The sequence below is a fragment of the Harpegnathos saltator genome, unplaced genomic scaffold (assembly GCF_003227715.2).
Source record: "Harpegnathos saltator strain DR-91 unplaced genomic scaffold, Hsal_v8.6 scaffold89, whole genome shotgun sequence".
Classification (NCBI taxonomy): domain Eukaryota; kingdom Metazoa; phylum Arthropoda; class Insecta; order Hymenoptera; family Formicidae; genus Harpegnathos; species Harpegnathos saltator.
Genome location: NW_020230716.1, coordinates 526,157 through 551,747, shown reverse-complemented (window position 1 = coordinate 551,747; position 25,591 = coordinate 526,157). Strand labels below are relative to the sequence as shown.

The 25,591-nt window shown below is 34.9% G+C and overlaps 5 protein-coding genes and 1 long non-coding RNA gene across 12 annotated transcripts; 4 read left to right on the top strand and 2 right to left on the bottom strand.

The window, feature by feature from the left end:
- The first annotated feature begins 68 nt into the window (after window positions 1-68).
- On the top strand, window positions 69-4,219 carry LOC105181871 (ninjurin-1). Its single transcript, XM_011138931.3, has 3 exons — window positions 69-199; window positions 1,236-1,664; window positions 1,981-4,219. The coding sequence occupies exons 2-3, from the start codon at window positions 1,296-1,298 to the stop codon at window positions 2,182-2,184; spliced, it is 573 nt and encodes a 190-aa protein (XP_011137233.1). The 5' UTR covers window positions 69-199; window positions 1,236-1,295; the 3' UTR covers window positions 2,185-4,219.
- Window positions 196-9,400, bottom strand: LOC105181870 (neural Wiskott-Aldrich syndrome protein). Of its 4 annotated transcripts, none has more exons than XM_011138930.3 (7): window positions 8,836-9,400; window positions 7,617-7,897; window positions 7,244-7,531; window positions 6,866-7,148; window positions 6,371-6,754; window positions 5,893-6,147; window positions 196-248 (listed from the first exon to the last, which is right to left on the bottom strand). In XM_011138930.3, exons 1-6 carry the CDS (start codon window positions 8,929-8,931, stop codon window positions 5,899-5,901), a joined length of 1,581 nt encoding a protein of 526 aa, XP_011137232.1. In that variant the 5' UTR covers window positions 8,932-9,400; the 3' UTR covers window positions 196-248; window positions 5,893-5,898. The 4 variants fall into 4 exon arrangements, with proteins under 4 accessions (XP_011137232.1, XP_011137230.1, XP_011137231.1 ...); XM_011138928.3 differs by lacking the exon at window positions 196-248 and adding an exon at window positions 3,398-5,777; XM_011138929.3 differs by lacking the exon at window positions 196-248 and adding an exon at window positions 3,398-4,669.
- A 188-nt stretch (window positions 9,401-9,588) lies between these two features.
- LOC105181874 (zinc finger protein 135) lies at window positions 9,589-15,911 on the top strand. The gene is made up of 3 exons (XM_025307487.1): window positions 9,589-10,235; window positions 11,066-11,449; window positions 11,569-15,911. The coding sequence occupies exons 1-3, from the start codon at window positions 10,095-10,097 to the stop codon at window positions 13,309-13,311; spliced, it is 2,268 nt and encodes a 755-aa protein (XP_025163272.1). The 5' UTR covers window positions 9,589-10,094; the 3' UTR covers window positions 13,312-15,911.
- A 332-nt stretch (window positions 15,912-16,243) lies between these two features.
- Window positions 16,244-20,912, top strand: LOC105181875 (uncharacterized). Of its 4 annotated transcripts, none has more exons than XM_025307490.1 (9): window positions 16,244-16,496; window positions 16,887-16,911; window positions 17,578-17,781; window positions 17,858-18,119; window positions 18,255-18,377; window positions 18,571-18,732; window positions 18,818-19,036; window positions 19,125-19,324; window positions 19,408-20,912. In XM_025307490.1, the coding sequence occupies exons 3-9, from the start codon at window positions 17,597-17,599 to the stop codon at window positions 19,571-19,573; spliced, it is 1,317 nt and encodes a 438-aa protein (XP_025163275.1). In that variant the 5' UTR covers window positions 16,244-16,496; window positions 16,887-16,911; window positions 17,578-17,596; the 3' UTR covers window positions 19,574-20,912. The 4 variants fall into 4 exon arrangements, with proteins under 4 accessions (XP_025163275.1, XP_011137238.1, XP_011137237.1 ...); XM_011138935.3 differs by lacking the exons at window positions 16,244-16,496; window positions 16,887-16,911 and adding an exon at window positions 17,138-17,346 and having other exon boundaries at window positions 17,578-17,651; window positions 17,721-17,781; XM_011138936.3 differs by lacking the exon at window positions 16,887-16,911.
- A 106-nt stretch (window positions 20,913-21,018) lies between these two features.
- Window positions 21,019-23,374, top strand: LOC105181919 (mitochondrial-processing peptidase subunit beta). The gene is made up of 8 exons (XM_019840766.2): window positions 21,019-21,445; window positions 21,673-21,844; window positions 21,927-22,083; window positions 22,206-22,408; window positions 22,476-22,619; window positions 22,709-22,851; window positions 22,940-23,143; window positions 23,215-23,374. Exons 1-8 carry the CDS (start codon window positions 21,290-21,292, stop codon window positions 23,353-23,355), a joined length of 1,320 nt encoding a protein of 439 aa, XP_019696325.1. The 5' UTR covers window positions 21,019-21,289; the 3' UTR covers window positions 23,356-23,374.
- LOC112590560 (uncharacterized) lies at window positions 22,867-23,417 on the bottom strand. Its single transcript, XR_003114313.1, has 3 exons — window positions 23,261-23,417; window positions 23,100-23,148; window positions 22,867-23,012 (listed from the first exon to the last, which is right to left on the bottom strand). It is a non-coding gene; the product is annotated as an uncharacterized LOC112590560 (long non-coding RNA).
- Between the last annotated feature and the right edge of the window lie 2,174 nt (window positions 23,418-25,591).

The following is a 25,591-nucleotide window of genomic DNA, read 5'->3' as shown; positions in this document are numbered from 1 at the left end:
GACCATGATAAGTTTTATCGTTACTATTCCAGGGTGAACCAATTCGAAATGATTCACGTCGAATTATGCAGCAAGATACCTTCATCAACGCCAGTCGAGCCGCTACGTACATACAAGCAGCATTGACATTTTATTAACTCCGTGAATTCCATGAAAGGCGTATGGATTATCATTCAGTGATCTAGTAAAATTCTTTCACGTAAGTGAAAAATTCTCTCATTCTCTTTCCCCCTCATTGTTACGCATTGCTGAAATTGAAACCAAAATCGAGTACATTGTTAATATAACAGTGATCTAGCGTTAAATAAAATTAAATAACATTAGACTAAGCATCCGAGAATATTTTTCGAAAATTAACAATAAGTGAATCGACGAGATGAAAAGTATCACACAATTTTGGTAAAATTTTCTTTGCAATTTAAATGCGATCAGAACTTTGTTTTCCGAAGCATCGAATGCAGAAGCGATGCAAGCTTCACAAAAAGCTGTAAGAAGGAGTTTTAACTTATTGTAAGTAAATTTCGACCAAATTGAATTCGTGAGACTTCCGATTGCATCGGTTCAATTATCATAATCTATTAGTCTACTGTGAAAAGTTTCTATTATGATACGACGCAATCACTCCTTGCTTATCGTATGTGCACTATCTTATTACGTGTTCTAGCAATTGTTTTTAATTATTTGTGCTACCGAGAGATAATGTATAAAATATATATATATATATATATATGTATAAGAGATATAATCTTTTCCATTGATTCATTCGAATTATAAGAGATATCTTGAAATTTTTAAGCATCTGCCTTTGTGTAAAACAATTTAAAAGTTAGCGTACTTTGACCAAGTAAATCCTACGTCGTTTTACGTCTTACGTCTGAAAAGAAAGCTACATTTTACAGATTTTTGAAGATTGTTTCTTCAATATCCTCCGTTAATTTTAAATACCAGTTCCCCAACTCTAAACAAAAATCAAGTCGTCGAAATTATAAAATCATTATCATGATTCATTGATGATCCTATAAAACAAAGCAGAACCTCCATAAGATCACGAGATAATGAATCTTATAAATTCTTGAACAAATGTATCATTGACTTTATCACGGTTTATCTATCACAGATCTATATACAATATCTATATACATACGTACACATTATCAAAAAGTGGGAGACATGTTCCAACGTGATGTTTACGTTGGAAGAGTCATGCTCAATCATGTGTATTCTGGTGCCATTAGTGACGAGTGTCGTATCGATGTGTGGAGAATCGCGGAAGTGAAGAAAGAAAACGCGACAGAATGATGACCGAATCGTCCGATTCTGTCAAAATGGAGATATTCCAAAATCCTGAGGTAGAAAATTCAGTGGTGAAGTCCGTGTCCATTGATATGGAAGCGACCGAGGCCGGTATAGGGCAGAGTTCAGAGGAGTCCATCAATGCGGAAGTGGCCGAGGATGTTGTGGTGAAGAATACAGTTGATACGACTGATAAGAAGGCCAAACAGGAGAACAGCTTCGCTGCTAAGAAGACAGTGGCGCAGGGTATGATGGATGTCGCGCTCATCACAGCTAACGCGAATCAGTTGAGGTACTTGATCGAATACCAGCGTGGTAGCCCGACATTTTACTTCATCGTCATCCTGATCGCCATCAGTCTACTGTTACAGGTAATAATACAACAATGCCATGTGTTGGATCGAAAGGAATCAAAGGATTCTAATGCGAAAATTCAATTTTTGCGAGATCTCCGAGATCGGAGGTCTTTAATGATGCAAATTAAATTAGAATTTCCTTTCGTTCCTTCCTCTCCTCCTCGAGAGAAGAGCCGTTTTTACGATTTACGATTTACACTGAGTTACAAATATGACGGAGTCGTAATTGCTGTTAATTATTAGTCGTAATTAATTACTAAGCGACCTAAGAAAATCGCGCGAAAGGAGTAATAGTCGAGAATTTTGTATTTCTTCTTTTTTTCTCTTTTAGATCGCCGTTGGCGTCAGTTTGATCTTTAAGGGACGATTTGACTTGAAGGGCAAGTCGAAATCCCGCAAGGCTCAGATGATTAACAATTATGTTGTAGCAGCAGTTTTTCTAATCACGATCATTAATGTATTCATAGCTACGTTTAGTATTTCTGCTCCCACCATTCAACCGCTTCAAGTCGCACCTACGGCATCTAGTATATAAATGCTCCTTTGTCGCGAACGATATTATAATTACGTTTACGCATCTGTTTTTAATATTAATATTAATATTAACATAATAACGATAGAAATATGGCGTACAAAGAATATATAGGATTTCTAACGACTGATTTATAAAGTAAATTGAAATGACGAAAGTCAGCGATTTTATAACTTATTATAGACATGTTAATATGTAATTACTTTTGTTCTCGTATACGTGTAATACATATGTATATAATAGCAGCATAAATTATTTTATTTAAGATTTAGTCGACTGTGCCATTTAGCCATGTCTATTGAGAAGAACGTGATTAACAAATATGGGTGGTTTCGTAAAACCACTCATACATGGATCTCTTCCTTTCGAATAAATAAAATCTGTACGTAATTCTAAGATTTCATTTATTGTATAATATAACATAATATAATGTAACACGAACGACATGGATTACGATTCGTTTTTATCACATTGTTCACATCGTTTTGGAAGCAAATTCACAACAATGTGCGTAAAATAAGTTTTTTACAATAAGAAAACATAGTCGATAAGTTTTTAAACAAATAATTCTATCGCTACATAAAATTGTGCAACCGACACGACTAACCCTTTCAGTCACTAACAAATTTCATATTTATCTGCTCCAATCGTGAACAAGATAAAATTGATTTTTTAGAAATTATTTAGAGAAAGATGCGTGACCAATATGCGCATGAAATACAATAATAAAATCGCAAGAAATTTACATTGTACAAATATCTGGAAGGGTTGACGTCAGGTAAGTTAATTGTACAATATATGATAAGACTGAAAATATTTATCAGAAATAATTTTTAATCTATACTAATCTCGTGTCTCTCCCATAGAGAAAAATAGAAATTACAAAAAAAATGCTCTAGCATCTGTAAAATATATTTCGGTATCTCAGTGATAATTATATGATATTTAATCAGGCGGTAGTAAAGGAAAGAAACGTGATAGAATCTTTGATAACGATAAACGTTAACAGTAGTGTCTACGCGCAATATTGTCATTTTGCGTATATTACAAGTCTACCATATATCTTCACTTACATTGTTAGCAAAAATATTTTTTCGTTTTTAATAGAATCTGTGCATGCAATAACCTCAGCATGCGACTTAAACTAACTTTTAAGACTTATATATATGTATAGGTGTAAAAGTTTAGTATTAAATAAATAATAATATAAACATCATTTTTTAACATATGTTTAATGTTATTTGCATAACTCTATATAACAAGTTTAATTTTAAACGACAATGGCTCTGTTAAAGTTCTGAGTTCAAACTCGTTAGGAGCGGTTTCATCAACGTCCATTATCTTTAATCCGATTTTCTATCTTATCGTTCTTTTGTTTTTTTAATAATTACAAACAGACAAAGGCAGAATTAAATAATAGAATTAAATAATTACACGATTAATGCTAATCGTCGTTGATGAAACCAACTTATTTTTCGTTAATCATCACAAAATCATTCAGATACCTTACGCTATGCTTTCAATTTTAGCACGATATATTATTCACTCACTCATTATGCATTCACTGCAATTTTTGGAAATAACTCTAAATTTGATATAAAATAAAAATGGAAGTTGCCGTTTTACATGTTTTTAACACGTGCTATACATTGTTATAGTATATTAGAAACTTTTTACTTCTTCTTGGACTATCATTATTCTAATTACTCTAGAAAATACAGGATGTCACTTAAAATAATACGCGTTAGTTATACTGGGAGAATATTTTTTTCCGGATTTGATATAGAAAATAAATATTATTTCAAGATGAACGAAACATTGCGGATGAAACTAAATTAAGAAGAATGTTAATGTATACAAATCTTAGGCCAAATTTGTAACCGTATTTCTCTATTAATTTATATCTGATGTCTTAAAATCTCTCGACTGAGTATTTTACATTATAATTTGCTTGAAATAGGTATGATAAATTGTTTTTGATCATCAAGTTACGTGTATAACGCAACTATCAAAGAATTATTAAATCGCGTGCGCAAAATCTATTTTTTTTTGCAGCTTCAAGTGCTCTATTACTCACCTCGATATACGCAATTAAGAATTCCCTCTCAATTTTATAGTCTCATTAAGAATTTATTCACCAACAAACGCGAATTTAAATATCTTGCTATTTTATTATTGTTACAAATAACAAGTAGTATAAATTCTTCTATTATTTAAATGTAGTAGTAGTGACAAATTAGGTTTGCTAATTTGTGTATAAATCGGATATACATAGACGTACCAGTCAAAAAAACGTAAATATAGAAAGGAAAATATCGAAAACTTAGTTTAGATATTATGTGTGATATTGTGTGTATATAGAATATAATAAAATATAATAATATATTTTTTCTTGTGACTAGGATTTCTCCATAGCGGCAAAAGTATATTCTTGTGCCTCACTCACATTGTTCCTCCGACAACTTTTCTTTGCGTCCATATTCGGTCTCTACATGTAGCAATAAAGCACACGTAATTAAAAAAGCGGTATAAAATAACTTAAAATCATTAACCGCACCGAGCGATTATTCGGCAATTGAAATGATTGTTACATAAGCGATATTCAATCGAAGATTAGTCAACAATTTCTCCAAAAGAACTGGGCACACACAATCATAAATTGAATACTGAACATTTAAAATTGTGAATCCTGATTTTCCCTCAGCGCATAATCGTCACGTTCATATAGCTTGATATTATTGCTGTAAATGCGGCGAGTAGTACTTTTAACAATTTAACGGAGCAATGCTGATATCGAGCAATATACGTCGATTAGATCGGTATAAATTCCGCTGATATCAATCTATTTTCACTGCTCGTTCACACGTAGTTGTAGGTTTTGCAGAGAAATGTACAAGAAAGAAACATAAAGGTATTCACACTTTGTTAAATATTGAGGAACATTTTCAGTGCATATTACAATATTTATCTAAAATTAATTCGGCTCTATCTGTATGTTTACTATGGCCGGCACTGTAAAGTATAAAATATGAAAACTATTTCTCCCTATAATCTAAGATTTGTAACTTGTATATAAAAAATTTCGACTTTCCATTTGTTTTCATGTTCATTGACATACGACAATAATGAATTCGCGAATGAAGTATAAAATAGCTAAAGTGATACTCATTTGTATTTTTTATTATGTTCCTCGTTTATCTAAATTGTTTGGATAATGTAAATAGGGCAAATCAAGGAAAAATTTGTATGTCTAATTTTATTCTTCTCTAAAAAATAAAAACAATCTTATGAAATATCTCTCTCGATAATCACGCTCTATTCATTACGTATCGATAACTTCCTCTTCGGAAAATGATTAAGGTGAAATCCGCCCTTATATGCCTTGTTCATAGATAGTGTCTTTATTTTTAATGATATAGTAAAGTGGCTTCTTTCAAATACTTTTCTCTGTGAAAATTTTCACTTCTCTTTGGATATTAAATTTCATGATAATTTACATTACACATTTCATAGAGGCTAGCCCATTAATATCTTCATCGATAATACATTTATCACAGTAGTATGTTATTGTAGCCTTTTTTTAGTTATATTTTCATCTGAAATATCGTCGTGTGCCTCTATTAGTTACGGAGAATAAATATGATAAAGATGTGTAACAGTTTCTTTTCTTTCTGTTAGACTAAATCATGCAATCGGGACTTGTCAACTAACCCGGATTTAGTCGTCCCACTCGTCGTCGTCACTGGTATCACTAGTCGATTCCTCACTTTCACTGTGGATTGCACGAGATCGTTCAGCCAGAGCTCTGGATAACGCGTCGGCTAGACCGCCACGAAGCGTAGGTGCTGTGTTCGATTTCACTTCGTTCGGAACAGGCCTCAATTCGATGCCTTCGCGTATTTGTCGCAGTAAATCGCTTCTTGAATCCTCAACTGGTGCCGGTTTAGTTTCCGACTTGTTAACTTTCTGTAAGATACAAAATATAGACCAAATAAAAAAAAACTTATTAAAGAAATTAATTCTGCTAATCACATTAATCATACTAGTCAAAACTGAGAGTTTGAGCAAAGCAGAATAAGGAAAAGCTTACAAAGAGGTGTGATTTAGCAAGCATCTAAAGCACAAAATAAAGACAAGAAAAGAAAAATTTACTCTCAAAACAGAAATGTGTCTCCACATCGATACATACTCTCAAAGTCGTGCCACTTCTAATAGATTCCATGAGCATTGGCCTGAGATCTGCGACAGAATTCTCATTGTTGTTATTGTTAGTAGCGTTCGTATTGATTGTACTGTCGGTATTGCTCAGATCCGGCAGAGGTGGTGGTGGCGGTGGCGCAGGAACGTTCGAGTTGTTCCTTAAAGGTGGAGCCGGCGGTGGTGGAGGCGGAGGCGGAGGCAGAGTCGGCGCCGAGGTTATAGCAGGTGGAGGTGGTCTCAATGGCAATGTTCTGTGTACTGGCGGAGCAGTGGACGAGACACTGGAAGGTGCACTCGGAGGCAGGCTAGGAGGCACACTCGGTGATGCGGTGAGACGGTTCGGAGGTAATGGTGGAGCGCTGCGCGTCTGATGCTGAAAAAACCAAACGTGTTTTGTTCGCAATGCACAAGAACCGAGAAGAAAAGAAACGTATCACAAAGTTGCTAATGCTAATTAATGCGTATGTCGACAGACGTAACTTACAGGTATCGTACGTGCTGGGACAGGCGGAGGATATTCCTGTCTTTGCGGCAGTGCGGGAGGTTGATTGTTACTCTTCGCATTAGCCAACGGCCGAATATCCTCCTGTACAGCGCTCATACCACCATTTCTTTCGATAAAGTCGTAGATGAATTTCCGAGTGCCTTTGTCTTGGAGCTCGTGTTCCGACACGCCGGCATTGTTGAAGAACTGTTGCAGCTGTGAGTCCACGGAATCGAGTTCCAAGCCCTTGTTATTTACATCCCAGCCTAAGTGCGCCACGTGTCTACAGGAGATTAGATTCAGCATTATTGCCGGCTTGTATGTCAATATGTGCTCAAGTGAGTAAGAGACACGACAAGATAACGCTTAAATTCATACCTGAAATTAGAAGGAAGACTGATATCGTCCTTGGTCAACTTGCGCTTGAGGTCCTGCTCATTCTTCTTCTTCTTTGTTTTGTACATCGAACTGCTCGAGGCGCTTCGGTTAACGCCAACTGTGTTGGGCGCACCATTCAGCAAGTTACTCGAGGAGCCCGATGTAATAGTGAAGGGTAATAAGCTGCTTTGATTTTTCCAAGGCAATGTATTACTCGGCTGCGCTTCCTTCGCTCTCCTCTCCTGCCTTCTTTGACGTTTAGCATTTAATTTGCCAAGAAGTATGTTTCTATAACAAGACAGGTAATTCTCCTTATCATATATATATATATATATTTCTCAATCAATTTTATCCTGCCGTAGCAAGATGCTACCTTAATGTAATAGCCTCAGTCTCGCTTGCGAAATTGAACGCAGCCATACAGTCCTCCGCCTCGAATGTATGAAAATATGACATCGGCGCTTTATAATCCATCGAATTGTAGACTTCATGTTCCCACAGCATTGCTTTCCTTTGCAAGCAATATAATCGCAAAAAGAAACTGCGTCTTGGATTATCTCTTATTAGAGTTATAATACCTGTACTTTTCTTAACCCAATCCCTATGCAAGGGTGGCTCAGTCAAATATAATTGTATAACACCAGCTGCTAAACACTAAAACAGAAAATGAGCAAATTTTAAGAGAGACATATGTAAGGCTCATATTATCAAAACAATAAGAAAAATAAACTTTCTGATTAAGATTATATAAGTATTATCTCTGATAAGCAATCTCACAATAATATTACTGTTTTTTTCTTTTTTATTGTATAAAATAACATATGCTTATATAATGTGAAATAAATAAAATATATGGTTGTATTATTCCGCTCAATTATTCTACCCCAATAGATCGATAATGCTATAACAAGCATCATTTTGATATATTGAAATTTATATTTGATAAATAAAATAATGCTAAGTAACATTGTTAAATTATGAATTTAATTGCAAATGCAGGCTTAAATATATGCAACCAATATGCTATCATGCGATCATATGATATTTCAACTATACTTAGAATAAATCATATACTTCCACAGATTCATTTATGCATGAATTACAAATCGGATAACTACCCTGTATAATTGGTCATAACTAAAAAAAAAAGACTGAAGTTCGCGTCGTTTACTTCGGCGTAAATTTCACCTTGTCCTTCGATCTCGCATTCTTATCACGTCGAATCAACTTTTCAAAATTATACTATCGAACTGTATTTTGTCGAAAATGTATATATCTTGATTCAAGATACGCATCTTGACTTGAACCATGCATTCTTTTCTTCATTCTTTCGTTCACCGTTATTATAAGCTTATTCGTCATCAACAACTGTTATCAAGAATATCTCTGGATAATCAATCCAAAAAAGAACACTGGTATGCATAAGAGCATAGAACTAGAACAGAACTCGGGCGGATACCTCGAGAATTGCTCACACGAAATCATTAGCCAATGTATTAGTGTAGGTCAATGTCGAGACGCTGCTTATCGTCATCGTTATCGTCGTCGCCGTCAATGACCGCACGAGACAAGAGGAGGACGAGGCATCTCACCTGACATCGGTTTCCTATTAGTTGGAAGACCTGCTCGTTTTCCTCCGCTTTCAAGAGGATCGTGCCCCTGTGCTTGTCCGTATTGCCCGACTTCATGTTGTCGCAAGACGATGAGGAGGTTAGGTTAGGTTACCGTACGTGCTGGTCAGCTATCTCCCTAGTACGAGGCCGCTCCTTTTTTCGCACCTAACGCGTTCCCCTCGTCATCGTCATCATCAGCATCATCATTGTGTCACTACATTAGCGCGTCGTGTGGGTCGTGCGTACATGTATCCGTGTGCGCTCGCGTACGTATGTGCGTGCGGGCGTACGTACGTGCGTGCGTACGTCACGTAATTGCATGCACGCGTCACACAAGACCCCCGGCGAGACAGAGGAAGGAATAAATGAGGTCTTCCGATCTCGAACGGATGCACCACCCACTTCCGACCAGCAGCTGCGGCACCGCGCGAGAACGCTTCAGCGAGAAGTACGGAGATCGCGTGGACGAACTCAGCGAACAAACCCGACTCGAGATAACGATGACATTTCCTATCTATCCGGTCCGACGTTCCGCGTTTCTGCGTTTCTTCGTTCGACGCGTCCCATCGTGCGCGCGATTGGTCGGGCGAATCGACGATCGATAGTTATCTATCGACAGACGAACGGACATCGATTATCAACCTTTATCAGTACGATCCGACAGACGGAGCATTTGCTAATCTGCTAATTAATTAAAGAATTATCCTTCCCTGCTGCCTCGTCTCCGAGCAGTCATCGATAATGCATCTCTCCTCGGCGCTCACAACCGCATGTGTGATACGCAACATGCGCGCGGAGTATCGATATCACATAGTTCGGTATCGATGCCGAGGTATCGAGGTGTAATCTGTACGCCGCCGCCGCGAACGCGAACGAAACGCGGAGCGCGTCCGAGACAGCAGCGGTAACAGCAGCGGTAGCAGATGTGAACAGATGCGATATCAGCAGCGGCGGTGATCGGTGTCGTTCCACCTCCGCGCGCGCGCGAAAACGGGATCGTTGACAATGCTGTCGCGACAGTGACAATATCACGGTGATATCGTGGCGGCGGCAGCGGCGACGACGGCGACGGCGACGGCGACGGCGGTGATCGCGGCGAAGGCGGCGGTGGTTTTGCGCGTGTGTTTACCACTCCTGTGGTGTGTCGCGCAACCGAGAGCCTCCTCGGTCTCTCTTCGCGATTGTCCTCCGGCGGCCGCGAGGACAAACAACGAGCCGTGTTTATCGCGGGAAAAACGATGTCAGGATACCGTAAGGTGAACTATTACGAGCTGTGCAGACTGTGTACCAGCAGCGAGGGCAACATGATGAACATATTCCGCGATGAGGGCCGCAGGCGACAGTTGCAGACGAAAATACAGACGTACCTCCCGATACAGGTGAGCATTTCTCCGGGGGAACGCGCATCACTGCCGAGAAGAGCCTTGAGACGTTAGCCGGGCGGCCGGTGTGCGACCGTCGGCGCATGATAACCTCTATCTTGTCGATACAACATGTCGCAAACAATACGAGAGTCCGAGTCCGAGAGTCGGGAATTCTATGATGTGTTTGACAGATTTGCATTGTTCAGGGCGCTACCAGGCGCACCCGGTTTACCGCGCGAGAATTTCTCAGTAGACAATTAGCGAGATACGACAGCGTAATTATATAATTAACCTTTAATTGAATGACTTGTTTCGATTGCGTGACAGGTAGTCACCACAGATTTCTGTCCGTAATAAATATGTGTTGCCCTGTGTTTACCGTAGCGAGATTAGTCTCGATTATTCGGTTACTGTAGAAAAAAGCACTTGAAATTGACAAAGTTGATGTAATGAAGCATAATTTGTTGCATATTTACCTATATATTTATTTATCCTGTTAAAAACAAAGCGACACGGTAGTTTACAGAAATTTATTAGATTGCAAAAATAATGTGAAAACGCGCAATCCTGCCTTTTTCAGATAACAAAGCAGATAAAATCAACTATTTAAACAATATATATAATTGATATAAATTTTGTTAATTTACTTTTATTATATATTGCAAACATATATATCTAAATTGTTTCCACATAAACTTAATTTATATAAACATGATGCTTGGAGAAATTTGTAAAGTTTGAATTTTTCAAGTTAAGTTTTCAATTTATATTTTTTTATGCTTCTAATTAATATATAATTTAAACTACATAAACTACAATTTGATAACATTTGTATTAATTTTAAGGTTATGGAGGAGGATTCGTTACCGAAAATTGTATGCCATGAATGTGTCAAAAAACTGGAAAGCTTCATTGAATTCCGAGAAACTGTGGTTAATGCAGAGGGTATGTTGGAGTCCTATTTCACCTCACTTCGTTTTTCTGAAGATTTTCTGAAGGAAGGAAAAGTATATGTTAAAAATACGGAGAAAGAAAGACCATCCACACCTGAGGATGAAGTTTTAAAGTCAATAGAAAAAGTGCCAACACCAGGAGGAAGTCAAGTAATAAATAATGAGCAACAAATACAACATCAGCAATCAGTTGTAGTTGGCAATATAAATACTTCTAATATACAAATCATCGGTGGAATTCAAGCTAGAGTTCAGCAGTACAAATGTGCTATGCAGGTTTGTAATGAGTAAACAGTACTTTCAGTGTCAAAAGTAATAAATATGTATTATATCTTATATGCTATAAGTAAATTGCTCATCTACACCAAGAATAATAAGATATTTCTTGGGTTTAGATGCAATCAGGCAGTATGACAGCAGCTGTCGTTGAAACTACAGCAGAGGCTCATTACAATTATCAACAGCAGACATCTCAAGTCTCACCGCAACAATCAAACGAAGCACAAAATCAAATTGGCGGCGATCAGCAAAACCAACCTCCTGTGATTCAGCAGCAAACGCAGAACCAAATACAAAATCATAATCAAATTAATCAACAAGTGCAATCACAGAGGCCAATTTCCCAACAGTTGAGCCAACCTGCTCAGTTGCCCCAACAACAAAATCAGGGTCAAGTCAGTCAACAGCAAGACCAATCACAGATATCACAACAGCTCCAACAGTTGCAAAGGCAGCAACATGAATTTGAGAAGCAGCACAGACAACTTCAGCAACTCGAGAAACAACAAACGCAAATCGGGACGCAGCAAGAATTTCCAGTGAAGCAAGAAACACCTGCTGTACATCAAAACAATAATATAGTTCTTAAAACTGAAACAGACATGGAACCGACTCAACAAATACAGAATATACAATCCGAAGTCCAAAAGGATGAATCCCCTGACCCAAATGTACAAACGTATACAGCGGTACAAGCGGCGCCGGAAGTCTTTTTAAACTTGGGCTTCAAGGAAAGTCCAATGACCCCAACAGTTCGAGACGATGAGAAAGATTTTAAAGAGTATGCAAAAGCATCACCAGAGGACGGAATGTCTCGTAATTCGATTGACCAGATCAGAGAATTCCTGCGGCTTAGGTCAGGACCAGATTCATCACCTCTAATTGCTGTAAGTACTCAAGTAGTCTCAAGTAATCAGGCTGCAAGGAACGTTTGTCGCGATTGTGGTAAAAGCTTCTCTTCCTTAAGTCAAATGAACAGTCATAACTGTAATGTTGAGACGCTTATAAATGAACCATCGGACACCGGAAGCAAAGATGAATGCTCACAAACCAATCTGAACCCATTTAATTGTGACATCTGTGGTAAGCCGTTCAAACGGAAAGAACATCTCCTTCAACATCGAAAATTGCACACTGGTGAACGGCCATACGTGTGCACTACATGTGCAAAAGCATTCAGCCGTAAGGAACACTTGGTTAGACATTCAGTATCTCATACCGGACAAAAAATGCACGAATGTGAAATGTGTGGTAAAAGTTTTTCGCGCAAAGATAATCTACATAAACATCGAAAAACGCACGGTGTATCTGGTCCCTATATTTGCGAAACTTGTGGAAAATCATTTGTGGTGAAACATTATTACGTGATGCATGTAACTACACATGCAGCAGCTGCCTCGGACGGTTTAAATTGCCCAGACCCATTGCCGTACAAATGTGACATATGTCACAAAGCATTTTCCGTGAAACAATATCTCACTACGCATAAAATTAGACACAGATCGAAGAATAATAATAGCTCCGTGCAGAACAGTTTAAATGGGCATCAACAACAACAACAGCAGCAGCAGCCGCAGCCGCAGCAGCCGCCTCCGCCGCCGCTGCCGCCGCCGCCGCCACCGCCACCGCCGCCGCCGCCGCAGCAGCAGCAGCAGCAGCAGCAGCAGCAGCAAACGGACGCTGCAAGTAATGTAAACGTAGTAACGAATAATGTTGCCAATGCTGGAAATTTAAATAATAATGGACAATCTAATAATGAGACGACTGTCGAAATGCAGAGCGTTATAGAACGTAATGAGCAAGCCAATGAGTCATTTGCTAACAGTCAGTATCATACTAATATACAGGATTTTCAATGAGATAAGGGGAAGCGTGTCTATTATGTTCTCTTGCCAAATGGTAATAATCATAAGATCGTGGTTGTATAAGCAAGGGAAATTTTATGACGCGCCGAAGTATTTTCTTATATGGTTTTTCTCCCGATTGAATGATTTTTGTACTTTAATATTACAGCAAATAATTAAAGTGTGACTATCTTGGACAAATTAGATATTTTGATGTATAAATCGGGCAGAAAGTAGAGATTTGTTTAATGATTTAAGAACTTATTGAGCACAATGTTGTAAATATCATATGTTATATATAGAATGATTCTTAATTGCACGACAGTACCTCAAAAGATAAAGCTCTTGAAGTGTTGACGTAAAATTAACGATCATCCTGTATTTTGCCAACAAAAAATTACCTGTATGTGAATGCATGCTGTAGTTTCGGAATGGATGGTCACTTGTATTCAACATTTGAAAAATATGTGCTACTAACACACATATGGTTTGTCATAAAAGTAATAGGATAGATCCTTGAAAAGGCAATATGCCAAAACTGAATGTCAAAATTAAATATCAATGCGATTAAGTACGACTTAAACACAATTACACAAACTGTATAAAATTCGCGAGCTCAGACCAATATAATTTTTATTTCAGTAAAATATCCTGATATATATTGGTCTTATCTTTATCTATTATCTTTGTGACAGACCATATATCTATGGAAACATAGTCATAAGATTGTTCCAATTATTGACCAGAATGATTTCGTCAATATGCTTCCATCGATATATTAAATTAATAACAATTGATTATGAAAAACATCCACCAACATGGTATCAAATTTTCAACATGTATGTACCAAGTCCTCATTCGAATAACATCTTTACCATTATCTAAAAAGAAAGAAAGAAAAAAAAACAATTATAACAACTATGTATGAATCCTATATTTGTTAAATCAGTAATTGCAACAATCTGTGACCATTTTGAGAAGACATTTCAGAAACATATGATTTTTATGTATGCTTAGGATACAGAACAAAAACTAAGACCAAAGAAATCTATATATTATGTATAAAATGGATAAATAATTATTAAATAGAAATATATAGATAAAAGAGGGATGGGACCGGAGGTTTGCTAACTTGGCTAACTGTGTTGTGATTCGAGAAATTAGATATATATATATCGTGTAGTATACATTATTAATCTACAAAACGGCTTTTAATTTGCAGTTGTCGATAAAAAATGTGCCATAGCATGGTCTCTGGAAGTGAAAAATATATATGTATAGATATATATATATATATATATATAGTTACATGAATACACATATGATTCATTAGATTTTTAGTATGCTACTGACCAAAAGCAAAGAGAAATTGTGCTAATCGTCGCATTTCTCCAATCGTACTCGCTTACATGTCATATTATGATTAAGTAGTACCTCTTACCCTAATTTATATCTTCGAAATAAACATTTATTTAGCTAATAAGATTATACATAGGGGGCATGTATGGTCTTTATGTGTGAAGGTCATATATATATTATGTAATTTTTAGATTTGGATACTTTCTCTATACAAGCAAAAATTCAAAAATATTTGATATTTAATAGTTATTTTAGTATTATATTTATACATATGTAATGTGAAATGTTCTTCGGAAGTTTATAGGCCATATTCACATATCCACATTTGGCAATATATATCCGATAGGAAGATCGCATTATGTTCTAAGCTAAGCTAAGAATTGTATATGGATATATTTAATGTGGAATGTGAATGTGCGCCCATTTCCAAATTATTGTTATTGGGCGATAAGGTCTAGGTATTAAACATTAATTACTTCTACATTTAGCATTACGGTATAACAATGAAAAATGTATTTTATATAGGATCTGGAAAGATCTATTTTATTGTGAATTTTGTTAGAAAAATGTTAATTCTTCAATGAGTCATTAGTATGTTAGGATTAGTATGTTTTATATATAAAACTGAGATAGTTATCTTTATACATTGACTTTCTTTATTATTTGTTAATACGTTTCTTACTCAAAAGATTTCTTTTATAGCAACTGTACATTTTAACAAAAGAGTACCGAATTTTAAAGATCTTCAACAGTACAAAGAATTAATTTTGTTTAGTGCTTAGATATTTTGTTATAATGCAGTTCTTGTACATATTGAAGCAGAAGTGATGAGTTTAAGACTGTATCTCTATATCACCAGATTTAGGTGTGTGTTGGAAGTATATAGATCTATAATGATGTATATATAATGCGGTCCAGTATATAAGACAAGAAAACTGTTAATATACTGTTTCTAACATGATAATATTTTCTGCGCATGGAAATGCCTGTATTGATTTTAACTCGTACGAATCAGAAATCGTATCCAAAGACACAGCAATTTTATTAGTTTAAACAGAGGAATTATTTTAGATAAGTTGTGCTTATTACGCCAAGTACACATAGTCCATTCATTGACTAAAGACTCAATTGTAAACTCAAATATAAATTTTTATCAACAGCCCCCTGCCTTGTATCAGTATAATAAAAGAACGCAATTTTTCTTAAGAATACAGTAATGTCATTATTTTGGAATATTGAACAATATGTTGTAGCAAGATCTTATTTTGTATTGTGAATACATCCTTGATCCTTGTCTTCCTAGAAATCGAGTTAAAGCTTAAAAACAGCACTCTGTAAGTATTTTTATATATTATTTGTTAATTATATATTATTTATTATTTGTTAAAAAATTCCGTCATAAATTTCTATTCATGTTATACATTCAATACTTATTTTAGTACAGTTCATATTTGAAAACCGGAAGTTGTCGGTAATATGCTGTGTTTACTCGATTATCGGGATACTTTGCTTGATGTACTAGTTCTCACAGAATCGCTGGTCGGTCTATTGGCTCCTGCGAATAAAATATAGCAAGAAATGACACATTACCCAATCAGATTACGTTCTTACGGAAAAACTTCAAGTTGATTGAAAACTGTATGGTTCCTAGCCATGTCGCGTATAGGAGTTTATAATCGAACGTAACGATATCCAAGCACAGTGCGTTCGATCCGGAAGTGCTCAACTTCACATATGAAGACATATACAACGCCAAGTGTACAAAGTTAAAAGAATTGACTTTGACAGGAACACTTTGTGCTAAACGTAAATTTACGAATTCTTACCGAAAAGATCACAAGGTAAGATTTATGATAATTTAAATACTGTACACAGAAATTTACTAGCGAATGTATAATTTTGTGGTTATGTTTTCACGTCGAATACTACTTTTCGTTTACTTCACAATACCTTATGTCTCAAACGTTGTAAGTAGAATCTTGCATGACTATTTGAATCAAACTGTTTGTTTATAGTTATGTTTACATAACATAAAATTCTAGATCTAGTGAAGAAAATGTAACAGCGATTTACAGTCAGTCTCGTACTGCTGTTTGACTTTTGTTTATAATAATAAATCTATAAAATTGCGATATTTTTTCGATAACGATATTTTTATTTACATGATGAAACATCACTCATTAAACCCCTTTTTTGATATGAATATGTAATTTACTTTTTATGCAAATAAGACTAGTTGGACATAAACAAAAACAGGTTAGTACAAGAATAATTCCTTCATGCAGAAAACTGAAAAACCCAAAAGTTTCCATCATTTGTGCATATGGTTGGTAGAAATTTTCTCACTATCTCTAGATTTCAGGCAGAGAAAGTAAGTTGCACTTTTTGCCATTAGAGTGTAAAATAAATATATAAACTCACATTGAAGAGAAAAGAAACAAAGTTTCAGTGCAACACTAGTTTAGTTAAAAAGAATAAACCTAGTGATTATTCAGCAGTCAAGATTAGACCGTGGAGTGCAGTGAACAAAATTTTCTTTGTGCTTTAGTATCATCTCATGTCTCTTTCTCCTTTGTTCCATATAAGAATATCTTTGGTTGATTATATTCAGTTTCAGTAGGCAAATATGCAAAAGGATTTACAATTTCTTCATAATGAAGACTCTTCAATACGTTCAGATATTTGTCATATGTAAATATAATAGTTTTTATTTAAAAAAGAAATCATGTTTGAAAAATATTAAATTTTAAACAAAGGTTTCATCAAGTTTAAAATTATTATTTAAACTTTTTATATAAACCACTTTTTGTTGTATTATCAGCTTGATATTAACAAAATCAATCAAACAATATAATTAAATAGTATTCTTCCTTTATGTATTATAAGTTCTTTAAAGTTGTTTGTGTTTATTTTCACTTATAGGTGCAAGAGGAAATTAAAAATGAAACGGAGCAAGTCCCTTTCTCCTGAACCATCCAGCAGTAGAGATACAAAACGTGTGAGGCTTGAAGAAACTACAGAAATAAATGATATAACATCCTGTCCACATATTCTTGACTTTTCAGATGATGTTTTGCTCAATATATTGAAATACTTGAATCCACAAGATCTCCTGGCAGTTAGTTTGTGAGTTGCATATAAATGCATTATACTTTTTGTATTGCTTTTCTTATTCTATAATTAATTTCTTTACATTATATAGATGTTGTCAGAGATTTGCACAAGTAGCACAAGATAGAACTCTATGGAGAAAAGTTGATTTTCGGTCAAAGCCAATGCTTTTAGATGATTTAAAACAATACATGAAGTTCCTCCAACCTATGACAACAAGTTTGTCAATACGTGGCAATTTATTTTCTGGCAAAGACTCAGCTCTCGCACAAAACTTCTTTAATAAAATAAGGACATTATGCAATCAGCTCAAAGAATTGATTATTGAAGAGTATTACATCAATGGAGATAAGGTATTGCATTATAGAAATCATCTAATATATTTATACCTTAAAGAAGTCTTATAATTAATACTTTGGCTTCCAATTTTAACATATATATTTTTTCTTAAGAAAAATACTTAATCAATTATAATATAATTATTACAGATTCAAGTGACGGACTTCCCACCTACTATTGAAAAGCTTTCGTTAGAAGGTTGCAAAATGAACTATTTGCAGAGTACCAGATCTTATTTTTTTAAAATGGATCTTCACATGCCTAATTTGTCGGTAAATTAATATTTTCTTTTATATTTACAATTATATATATATATATATATATATATCTTATTATGAACAAATTTTGTACATATATATGTTATTACTGTATTTTTTTTTTCTTTATAACTTTTCTATACTTTTTCTCTATTGTGGTAATTTGTGTATTATTGTCAATATTATAAATATTTAATGCTATTTTCAGTGCTTAATTTTGAGTAATTGCCAATGGTTTACACCACATTCCTTACTGGTTATTAGTAAAATACCAAAACTTAAAGAACTCAGACTGAATTCATGTCACCGTCTGGGCGAGTGTCTTGCATATGCTAGTCTAGCGACCAGATTTGGATTTAAAACATTAGAGGTAGAATATTTTTTCATTCATACAATAAATGCCACATATACTTTGCTGATATAAAGGCACTTTATAAGATGCTTTATCTTCCCAGATTTTAGATTTACGGGATACAGCACTTGGTGATAGTGAAGTCGGTTGTTTTAGTAGTACTAAGACTTTAACACACTTATATCTGGAGTGTCCTTACACATTAAGAAATGAGGAATCACCCGAGATTGTACAAGCCGAGATCGTACAACCTGAGATCGTACAACAACGGCAGCAACGACAGGCTTTACAACCTATTTATCGAGATGGCATTTTGGATCAGGTATTTACTAATTTTAAGCACATTACTGACATTCTTCATCCGATTTTTAATATACTTAATATTTTAAAAATAATATGTTCTGTCTCAGTATCTAGTTCCAGTTGATGATGGAATATCTTTCGACAACTACAATCTTCAACGATGTTTGATATCAGACAGAGCAATTTGTGCACTTGGAAGTGATACCTGCGACAGAAGAGTGATAAATAATTATCCACACGGAATGATGATATTAGAAGAAGATAAACGAATATTTAATAATCCAAATCTTAAAACACTAGTCGTTAGGTGAGTCAATTCAGAGAATATCAAGAATCTTAAAAGATTTTAATGAGCAAATAATATATCTAAACTTTTCTTTTTCCTTTTAGAAATTATCCGCGTGTAACGAATTCGAGTCTCATTCATTTAGCCATAAATGCACCAAGTTTGGAATATTTGGATGTAACTGGTACTTCTGTGACAAGGGCTGGTATCTATTGCTTTAAAGCACGAAAACCTAATATTCGGGTCGTTTCATCGTTCGGTGAAGTATAGTTGACACAATTAATAAATTAGAGATTAATGAGTATTTATTATTATTTTCATTAAAGTGGATACATGCTATGCTTCGCAATTAAGATTCATCTGTATGAATTAGTCTTTAAACTAATTCGGAGATTCAAAAATAATTTTGATTCATGAAGTATGTGCAATTAAACAAAGAAGTAAAATTATCTGATGGCATCTGCTTTTTTACAGGGATTCTTTAATAGCATTATTATAAAAGATATAGATAAAAATGTATGAATGATTATAATCTACATTATCATTATATTATTATGATCTACACTATAATTATTACTATGATCTACACTGTGTGTAGATTAATATTTTAATTTAGGCACGATTGCGATCCAAGTATACACGTAAAATGTAGAACATTTAATATACTTATATACGAGATGCGAGTGTAACTTTGTGTAAATATTATATCATTATATATATTTGTTAAATTTTATGTTACTTTTAAGTTTTTACATTATCGTGCAACATGCAAACAAATTGTGTATATTATATATATTAGATTTTTGTGGACAGAAAGAAAGTGGAGAAAAGATATACATACATAATAACGTATAACCAGTATTTAAAATCTTTTTAAATGCAAAAGTAGTACATTAAATGAATTTTTACATCTGCATATTATATTACTATTGGATGAAAGTTGAATGTGTAAACTCATATATAACTTGGACTTTCTGTAAAAAGAATGTTTTGACCTATATTTTTGCAAGCATAATTTTATTACAAATGGAGTATGAAATAATGACTCTGTATGGGCAGGAATGAGAACGAATTCTATCGATTAACGCTTCGATTCTTCTTACAAACTTCATTTTTATTGAAGAAAAACACAAACTTATATAAAATAAATGTCTTTAAAAAAAAACTGACTAACATACCATGGACATCTGTTAACTGAAACAATATAGTATCTGAGGCACTGAGGCATCATATAAGAGAGAATAAAACTGTGTAATATTGTTTGTCTTAACCAAAATAAAATGAACTGTACAGAGTGTTTCATACTTTAGAGATTTCATGATACATGGCCACTAACATATGGTTTACTGCAGTATACTGGAATACATATAAAATTCCAGAGTACTAAAATATATACAGATACTTTGATGGTATTAATTACTAATTCTATGTTATTCTATTACAACAACTTTGTTACCCTACATTACTCTATAACAACATTTATTCTGTAATATATATTTGTTTATACATTAATTTTTTCTATGTCACAACTTCGAGTATAATTATGGCCTTGTTCTACTAGAAACAAATCTGCAATACACATGTCTTTATTAAAAATATTTGCGAGAAATTACTTATATTTGTTTGAATTATTATGGATAAAAGTAATAACAACTACACAACGAACTGTCTATCAGTCAACTGTTAATTTGACCAATATTTAACATAATTGACGTGTTATACTTTAGACAGTTAACCATTTAAGAATGTACGTCTTCAGAAATATTTGCATTGCACGAAAGCATATTTTATATATATGTGCTGTAAGAATATAAATTAAATATTTAAGATTAATATAATTTGGAAAAATATCTAAATCAATTTATTTTCAAGGAGGAAAAATCACTTTTACATAAATGTATCAGTCACGGAATTCGCAATTGCTGCGATAATTTCACAGGGAAACGCAAAACTTCTAACATACTTTCTGAAATACCTAACAGCAAAATGGAATACTGTGATATAAATGATAGCATACGTTTAATTGTCGACTATAAAGAATCATTTATCACAACTATTGGTTGCCTTCTACCAGCAGGTTCAATGTTTGAGAAGTTTAAGGAACGTGGTAGTGCGTTATTTTTGGAGCACGTATTATTCCAAGTAAAATATTTATTCGCAAGGAAAATTGACGATATGTTTATATTATTAATAATATAAAAATATCGTGTATAATCATACACGAAAAGAATAGACTATATGTATATAATATATATTTTTTATTTATTTTTAAATTTTATTCAAGTGTAGAAAAGTAAAAAAGAAATTAATGTAATGATCATTTCTATCTAATTGCGCAATGAACATATCTAAATAAATTATGGTAATAGCAAACAACTCAAAGGAGCGGGCAACAGATTGAAAAAAAGTTACAGGAAATTGGTGGAACATTAATAGCAAACGCGATGCGAGATATATTTGTATTTTATGGGACAGCACCTTCTTGTAATGCTAGCAAACTTGCAGAGCTATTAGTTGATGTTGCTATGAATACTGTTATATGTATGTTATTATTGAAATTAAATTTTTCTTGTTATTTAAAAATAGTCTAAGTAAAATACAAAGAAAAAAATTGTTATTTCAGGTAATAACGACGTTGAATTAGCAAAATGTAGAATACTTAAGCAACTTTGTAAAATAGGATCTAATCCAGAACAAGTTATAATGGATTATCTTCCAAATATTGCATACCAAGATACTGCGCTGTCTAAAAGTGTATTTCCTGAGAGTCGCATAATTAAGTAATTATGAAACATTTGCTATTAATTATAAATTTATAACCATATAATTATACTATTGTGACAAATATGTAAGTCCCTTGTTTTAGTAACATTTATTACCAATTCACATTATTAATATACAGAGATTTTAAAACCGAATATTTAGTGAGCTTTAAAAATCGTATGTTTAATTCATACTTTATGACTATGATTTGTTCTGGTGCAATCACTTTAAATGAGTTACAAAAAATTGCATGCAAATACATTACTGAAAGTACACAGGAGATAAAAACTTCTAGTTGTAAACTGAATTCATTTCCAGGCTTAAAGCAATTACGTTTTTCAGGTAAAAATATAATATACTCTGATACTAGTATATTATATATTATATATTATGAATTATAAATTAACAGGTGCTGAATTACGATTCAGAGATGATGATGAAGAATTAGGATATGTAGCTATAGGATTTGAAGGACCCACTTTTTCTAAATCTGAAGATCGCTATGCTTTTGAAGTAGCTAAAGAGATTATAGGCACATGGGATATGACACATGGTAAGTAAAATATGACAATTATGTTCATGAATGTGAAATTAAAAGTGATACAAATTAAATGCAATTTCTCTACCTTGATTTCATTGCAGGTGGAGCAAATCATAATGCTCCATATCTTGCACACAGTGCATTCAACACAAATATGTGTTATTCGTATAAATCATTTATTCTAGACTATGCTTGCAATAGCATATGGGGTTGTTATTTTGTTTGTAATAAGTTAAAACTTGATGTATGTACATCCTGATACAATCAAATTATCTTTATATTATTCAAACAAGAAAGAAATAAAGGTAATAATACATGGAATATTAATATAGGACATGGTTTCCATGTTGCTGCACGAATGGAGAAGACTGAGTACAACAATTACTGGCATGGAAGTGCAACGTGCTGTAAATAAATGCATGTTTCATGAATTGATGAAACTGAATGATCCAGTGAATCGTTTCTTTGATATAGTCAATTGTCTCTACTTACGTGATTGTTATGAGCCCATGAATGACAGACTCACGGGATATAAAGTATGCTGATAAAATTAATTAATGTAATATACTTCTTTTGGGGATGAAACTATAACTATTATCATTTATAGAAGATTACAACGAATACAATACGGGAAGTTGCCAGTAAATACATACACGACCAGTCCCCTGTAGTCGTAGCACTTGGACGCATCGAAAATTTAACGGATTATAATACTATACAACGTGGAACATACTCATTTTGCTATTAACTCATTTTCGAACACTTCATCGACGGATGATATTTCCACAATAAAAAAAGTTACTATAATTATTGTAATTGATGATAACCTGTCCAGAGAGAAAATTCTGTAACGACCAATGTCAAAATTAAGAAATAAAGCGGCATTTCTAATAGGAGTCTCGCGTAATTATTGGATGATTGCATAAGTTCATGCCCGATTTAAAGATAAACTTCAATAGGATAAATTTAAAAAAATATAGTTTTATTAATTAATTATATAGTCTCCATTCTTCTCTACAATTGTTTTCCAACGATCTACAAGCTTGTCGATTCCATTTTTGAAGGAAGAGCTTGGTTTTTCTTGAAAAAAGTTCGTGAGGTGGTTTTCGACAGCTTTCTCGGACTTAAGATTTTCGCCATTTAAACTATTCTGTAAAGACCGGAACAGATGAAAATCTGAAGGCGTAATATCTGGAGAATATAGTGGGTGCTGGAGAATTTCCTATTGCAACTCCTGCAGTTTTCGCAGCATCTGTTGAGCGACGTGCGGTCTAGCATTGTCGTAGTGGAAGATGATACCTTTCCGATTGGCTAAAACTGGACGTTTTTTTCGAATAGCCGCATGGAATCTAGTGAGTTGCTCACAGTGCTTATCCGCCGTGATTGTTTCGTCGCGTCGGAGTAGCTCGAAGTGAATAATTTCCTTGCGATTCCACCAAACACACAGCAACACTTTCAGTAGATGTAGGCCAGCTTTTGCGACAGGTTTTGCACCTTCAACTGCTTTTTTCCAGGCCCTCTTTCGCTGTGCATTGTTGTACAGAATCCACTTCTCATCGCCTATTACCATTCGATCCAAAAAAGGCTCTTTTTTGTTACGTGCGAGAGAAATGGCCACATTCATGCGGTTCAGCTTATTCCTTTCAGTGTCAAGAGATGCGGCACCCATGCTTGGAAACATATCCAAGCTTTTTCAAATGGCGAAACGCGATCGAATGATCGATTTTCAGCCTCTCAGCAATCTCCTCAGTTGTAATCCTTGGGTTTTCTTCCATTAGGACGCACACAATGTCGTCATCAATGCCAGAAGGCCGTCCAGAGCGGGGTTGATCTTCCAAGTTGAAGTCACCATTTCGAAGTCTGCCAAACCACTTTTTAATTGTCCGGAGAGCAGGAGCAAGGTCCAAATAAAACGCTCTGAATGTTTTTTTGTGCAGTCCTAACACTCACGCCTTTCCGAAATTCGTATAGCATTACATGTCGTAAATATAGCTTTTCGTTCTCCATTTTTCAAAATATCTTTTGCGCCCAAATCGACTTATCTGAACGATGCTAAATGACACAAAACCGCAGACTTCTATAGTATAGCTAGACTGCTAAGGTCCAGTTCCACAACTTGCTTTAAACTCCGTTTGAAGCAAGTTGTGGAACTGAGCCTAACTCCGACTCAATACATGACCCCGAGAAGTATGTACCCAGATAGCCAAACCTGCGCGAGCAGATTTCGAACAAAGCCTGCTATCATAGTTTGATGGCAAATAGGCAACAAATTTAACGCAGAATCTGTTATATCAAATTATGCCGCCAATCTGTGGTCAAATATGCGCCAAATCCTGCTGTCGGATATTTGACGGCAGATTTGTAGCAAAAACCGCGCAAGACTTGCAGTAATTTGACGGCAGATTGGCGGCAGAAACCGAGCAAACTCTGCGCGCAGTCTCTACGCGTAGTTTGGCAGCAGGACTTGCGCGGTTTCTGCCGACAATCTGCTCGCACGGCCTGTCACACAGGTCCTGTCGACAAAACACAAGCCTAATGAGGACACAGATGGCTATGGTTTTGATGTGGAGATCTGATCGAAATTGGCGTCAATCTGCGCGCATTCTACTAGCATTTTGCTTACTGGGTACCGTCCTGGGTACCTATTAGGTGTACAACTTTGCTTCCACCGTTTTTTTTCCGAAATTCGAGGCTTTATTGTAAAAAACTGGTTATACATTTATGATTCAAAGTATTGTCCATCGCTGACCGCTACTTTCTCCCATCTTTCAGGCAGCGTACGAATCCCGCGTTGAAAAAACTGGTCATCTTTTGAAGCGATCCACGAATCGATCCAATTTCTTACTTCTTCATAAGACCGGAAGTGCTGGTCAAGCAGGCCGTGTGCCATTGATCGAAACGAGTGATAGTCAGAGGGAGCAACGTCTGGAGAATACGGCGGGTGGGGTAGGACTTCCCATTTCAACGTTTCCAAGTATGTCTTG